At 35.5% G+C, this 6,050-nt stretch overlaps 1 protein-coding gene across 1 annotated transcript in view; it reads right to left on the bottom strand.

The window, feature by feature from the left end:
• Positions 1 to 6,050, bottom strand: part of RGS22 (regulator of G protein signaling 22) — a 174,359-nt gene that overhangs the window by 45,300 nt on the left and 123,009 nt on the right. The window contains exons 20-21 of the mRNA XM_024115883.1: positions 4,137 to 4,205; positions 1,334 to 1,495 (exon numbers count right to left, since the gene is read on the bottom strand). Coding sequence (XP_023971651.1) covers positions 1,334 to 1,495; positions 4,137 to 4,205 — 231 coding nt within the window. The remainder of the gene's footprint in view (positions 1 to 1,333; positions 1,496 to 4,136; positions 4,206 to 6,050) is intronic.

Genomic DNA, 6,050 nt, shown 5'->3' with positions numbered 1-6,050 from the left:
ACGCGCAGGCTCAGCGGCCATGGCTCACGGGCCCAGCCGCTCCGCGGCACGTGGGATCTTCCCGGACCGGGGCACGAACCCGCGTCCCCTGCCTCGGCAGGCGGACTCTCAACCACTGCGCCACCAGGGAAGCCCCGAGTCTATGTTTTCTTAAATGCTTATTTTGCACAGTTCATCTCATTACATCTAATCCTAGCAGGGTTGGACTTACTCATGTTCATTTTAGCTTAAAGACTGTTCTGCTCACTCATAATAATTTCCTGTTATGGAAAACAGACTCTACCTCCTTTTTAATTTTCAAAAAAATTATCTTAATATTACTTATCTTGTGATAGATTTTTTAAAAACTTATCTCAAAATACTTTATTTTTTTCCTGAGGAAATTTCTATGTTGACAAAGGTACAAAAACTAGAGATAACAGAAAAGGGTGGAAATCAGTTTCATGGAATGCTGGAGAAAATCTGGAAGTAAGATTGTATTGAGCAACTACTAACTACATAGAATAAATATGCTGCAGAGTATTAGTACTGCATAATATTATACATACGTAGATTATAGGCCAATTGAAAGCATTATCCTCTTAAATTCCAGCTTTATTTTTACTCCCTACTTTTATAATGGGATTAAATAGGCTGCTTGCAAGGAAATGAGCCTGCTAACCCTGGGAGCAGGGATGCCTACACTCTTAGGTATTTCTAGACAACATTTCTGTATTCAAGTCTAGATTACATAACCTAGGAAGTCCTTTCTTCCTCTTCAATGCAGAGATTCTATATGATTCCATCAAACACTTAAACCTGACAATAAAATGCTTTTGCACCTAATAACTTGTTCTTTCACTTATTTATTTTGTTAAGAATTTGGCCATTCTAATAGTAAAGCCTCTCTCATCTCTGTTGGTTTATTTATCTGTAATTCACTATCTTTTATTACTATTGCTGCAAATATGGTTAGGAGGAATTCTTGTAAACAGGTCTTGGTTAAAGTACTGAATATGAATATCTTCAGCAAAAATGTGTATAGTACATTTATAGATAAGCAATATGCAAAACTATAGTTAAAACTTTTCAGGAAGATTCTCATTAGATCATAATATATGTGAAACCTTGAAAAACCTAATACTATCATTTCAGGGCTAACTCTTACTTTTCACTGTATAATAATAAATGTATCTAACACAGAACAATAGATAACTCAATATTGACACATTGGTATGAAAACATTGAAGTTGGGATATCTTATACAAATCTTGTCCAAAAAGTTAGGAAACTGATATGTTAATGCATCTCCTCCTTAAAAAGAGGTGGTTTTCTCCAGCTTCTAATACAATACCTTATACTTTTGTACTTCTTGCCAAAAGAGCACCCCATTTTCCAATAAATCTCCTTTTAGAGCCACAAACCGTTGAAACTGTCTTGCGGTAATTGGATTCAATAATGCTTTATGGAAAGCAATGATTTCACAAGATGACGAAATCCACTTACTCTCCACAGGCTGTCCAAATCAGAGAATACAGAAAATTAGCTGTGTTCTAAGAGTTAATAATAGAGTCATTTATTAGGCTAAAAATTACCAACTTCTATGTCCTTTATTTTTGGCTGTTGTTTACGGCATGGATAAATAGAATATGGCAGCTTTCCCCCTCTGTTCTCCCTTTTGTCTCCTTTGTATTTTTATGGCATCAGTTTTTTAAGAGGTGGAGAGAAAAAGAAATGATTGGATGACTTAGAACATATTAGTACATTAAGAATGTTAACAATCATTACAGTTTGGGACTATGGTGAAAAACTACACTTTGGTGTATAGTATGAGTTCTGTGCTTAAACAGAACAAAGTAATCATAATGTTATAATTATACATTATTATTTTATTAATTATATATATTATGTTATACATTAATATATAATTTTCCTGCTTTTTAAAAAGTAAAAACAGTTGAACATTTAAGATATTTTTCAAAAATTTTAGAAAAAATTACCAATTAATATTATTAATTTAAATAGTAAATTTACTGTGGAGCTTCACTATAATTCTATCCCAGAAAGATCATGTTTTGTTTTATTTTTTGGCCATGCTGTGCCGCTTGTGGGATTTTAGTTTCCTGACCAGGGATCGAACCTGGGCCACAGCAGTGAAAGTGCTGAGTCCTAACCACTGGACCGCCACGAAATTCCCAAAAGATGTTTTTAGGCGAGACATCTTTATATTATTTTAATAATAAATTACTATTAATAATTAATAACCAGAGGAAATAATTATCAGTGCTTTTTTTTTTTTTTTTGCGGTATGCAGGCCTCTCACTGTTGTGGCCTCTCCCGTTGTGGAGCACAAGCTCCGGATGCGCAGGCTCAGCGGCCATGGCTCACGGGCCCAGCCGCTCCGCGGCATGTGGGATCTTCCCAGACCGGGGCACGAACCCGCGTCCACTGCATCGGCAGGCGGACTCTCAACCACTGCACCACCAGGGAAGCCCAAGTGCATATTTTTAATAATAAACTTTCTCTGACCCAGGATTCACTTTACACAACAAAACAGCCATGTTGTTTTACTAATGCTTAAAGGTATTACTTATTTTATCTTCACAATTCTGAAGTATATGATGTTTACTTTTTTTACCTTGACCATTTTAGATCACATATTCATCCTCTTTTAGCCTCTCAGATTAAAAAAATAATAATAGATTTTATTGAATTTACTGAGTAGATTTTTTTTTCATTTGATAAATTTATTGAAGTGCCCCAAATCTGAGCTTAGCCTACAACCATGCAAGGAAGCATCACTCTAAAGGCAATATTTTAGATGAACTTAGGAATTATAGTAACAATCAATGACAAATATCCATTGCACATGATAAATATCCATTACTGACAATGCATAAAATAAGTTTCTTGAAACAAATCATATGTGATCAGCAATATCAGTGTTTTAAGAGAGCTATGTAAAAAGTCTATGGGAATGCAAAGGAAGGAGTAACTAATTCTGCCTAGAGGAGTAAGAGCTTTACAGAGAAGGGCTTTGAGGATGACATCTGAGTTGGAAACTGAAAAGCGAAGGCAACTCCAGGCACTCTAGATGAATGGTGGTGCCTTTACCCCAGATAAAGTGAATAGATGTCTATCACTGTTTTAGTGAGGCACATGTGGTGTTCCAAGGACAAAAAGTTAAGACCATCACCAGATGGTCCATATTAAAATTATAGCCCTATAAATAGGAACAACTATGTATTAGACTGGGATGTTTATTTAAAACCCACTCAACAAATAATGTTTTAAGACCTGCTTCTTAAGATACTAAAACATAGTAATTTAACTAAAACCCGTAATTTAGCTAAACAGAAAATAACGTAATATATAATGTAGGATAATATGACATATAAGCCCATTCTATTTAGTATTTTTTTAAAATACATAGCAAAGGACAAATATAAGAACATTTTGTTTCCTTTCAAGAGGAAAATACAGGAAAAAAGCATCCTAACAGATACATACACTCCTCTAACAGTCGAATAGATTTTTATCTTTGTTAGGTTGTAGGGGGTCACCTGGGTCTCGTTTGACATTTTATCAAGACCTATATAGAAGGATGAATACACATACATTTGTAGGCTCAAAAAGAAGACTGTGTTTATCATGCTTGTTGAAGCAAAATAGGCAATTTCTAGGAAGGTATCATATTGTAGTGGTTTAAATAATCAACAAAATGATAGCTATCTTAATTCTTTTAAAGTTAAAATGTAATTCTAAATAAAGAGGATAATGTAAGATAATTTAAGTTGCTGATTCTGCAGCATACTCCCCATTCTTTTTGTGTAAACCACTCTCAATAATAAATAAACTACCATAGGCTGGAATGATCAGCCTTTCTCAATAAATCCATCACAAGCAAAGCAACTAAAAATACATATTTAAAGTCTAATCACACACTTCTAGGGTTGAGCAGGTCAAGGACCTTTTTAAGAAGAGGGCTCTAGTAGAATCACACTTTCCTGCAGATTCCATCAGCCAGTTAAGAAGAACATCAGCATCTGGTGGCTTAGAAAGCATTATCTACAATGAGGGTCTCTGTACAAGAGGAAGAAAAACAATACTTTGACAGTGGAACTTACAAGAGGAAGAACATAACAAATATTACTTGCCTTCCAGACTCCAATTTTCCTTTCATGCTTCTGTAGTAAAAGCTCTTCAGCTATGTCTCTCATCTGTACCTAGAAACAAACCAATAATTTTACCTGAGTTATTCAGAATGTCTACAGTATTGAAATCATTTACTGATTTAACAGCTTTTAAAAATGAGGTGAAGGTCAGTGTGAATAAGAACAGGAGAAAGAGGATAAGACTTAGAAATGGAAGCCCTGTCCATGTCCCCGGACAAGTCACTCAAATTCTCTTAACAGCCTCATCATCTGCAAAATGGAGATATTAAGGCCTGAGTGTATTGCCCCAAAGGTAGGCAACAGTTTCACTTGGGCCCCATAGAAACTGAAGCTGGAAGGATAATTAGGACTTCCCAATTTTTTGTGTATTCTCTAGCCACAACTAATTTTAGAAGAGTACAAAAAGTTACTCAACACAGGGATGTAATACAGTAGATATTTCTTGAGGTTACTGCCTATTCACAATATTTTCCCTTTTTGGGGAACCACTCCTGCCAAATCTGTGCTATGTGACTCTACCTCCCTGTCTATAGCAGGGTAGATCCAGGAGCTGATGCAGACAGAAAGGGACTAGAATCACTGCTGCTGAATCTTTTGGTAGCCACAGCCTGGAGAAAAGATCTGAGGATTCTTCTTGCTGGGTTCCCAGGGCTGTCCTGGCCCCTGGCCTTTGTAAAGCTTGGGTGTCAACTCTTCCCCTATATGTGTGAGATGCTCCAGCATCATTTTAGTAAAAATTCTTGATCTTCTTTCCCTTCTGTCTTTGGCTTAAGGTTGCCAGAATCAGTGAACATTGCTGGCCACACACAGAATTGCTAAGTTAGGAAGGAGCTGTAAATTACAATAAAATTATTGTGGTAAACATAGTGAGAAAACATGGTAAACAATATTAATGAGCCAAATATCTTTCTACTTGGTTTGGATAGACAATTAGAGTTAGCCTGAAGAAAGGAAATGAGGAAATCAAGAGTTGTCCCAAAGCTTACTTCCAGGAACTTTTTGCCTAAAACAAGTCAGGTCTTCTTCCCCATACTATAAGTTCTATGTTCCCAGCTGTACTGTGTTTTCCATAACTTAAGGTGCTAAGAAGACTAAGGATATTTCCAGATAAGTAAGACTCAAAGTGTTTGATAAATTAAATATGGAGGGCAGCTTTTTTACATTTTTCCTGATCAATATGAATGGCATGTGCTTTGCATACTAAAGTCTGAAATTACATGCTCTCTACTCCTTGTGTTCTTTTTGTAAAGATCAGGTTTGCCTGTTTTTAGGTGTGATAATGACATTTAGAATTATTGAAGCTATACATGCTTCTTATAAAATAAAAACTAAACAAAGCAAAACAACAACAACAAAAACCCTACTTTACAAAGTAAAAATTCTTCACACTCCCCATAACCATTCCCAGGAGGCAGATCTTTTCTTTGATCTTTGTTCATAAACATAAATATAGACAGACAGAGAGAAGGAGAAAGAGAAATGCATAAATAGACAGATATATAGATATAAGTACTATAACGGGATTATCTTCTATGTATTGTTCGGTATCCTGCTTGTTTCACTCACTAAATAACACCTTTCATTATCAGTATATGTGGAAATCTCATTTTTATAATCTCATCTTATATGGAAAACTGCATAGTTTTCCAGAGTATGGAAATCTTATAATTCATTTAACTATTCCCCTTTGTACATCCTTGCCAATTTATATGAAGACTCAATAAAAATACTTAGAAACAAATGACAATGGAGACACAACGACCCAAAACCTATGGGATGCAGCAAAAGCAGTTCTAAGAGGGAAGTTTATAGCAACACAATCTTACCTTAAGAAACAGGAAACATCTCGAATTAACAACCTAACCTTGCACCTAAAGCAATTAGAGAAAGAAGAAA

Source organism: Physeter macrocephalus, chromosome 15, assembly GCF_002837175.3.
Source record: "Physeter macrocephalus isolate SW-GA chromosome 15, ASM283717v5, whole genome shotgun sequence".
NCBI classification, from domain to species: Eukaryota; Metazoa; Chordata; class Mammalia; order Artiodactyla; family Physeteridae; genus Physeter; species Physeter macrocephalus.
The sequence above is the reverse complement of the archived record's forward strand: the minus strand, read 5'-3'. Positions and strand labels throughout refer to the sequence as shown.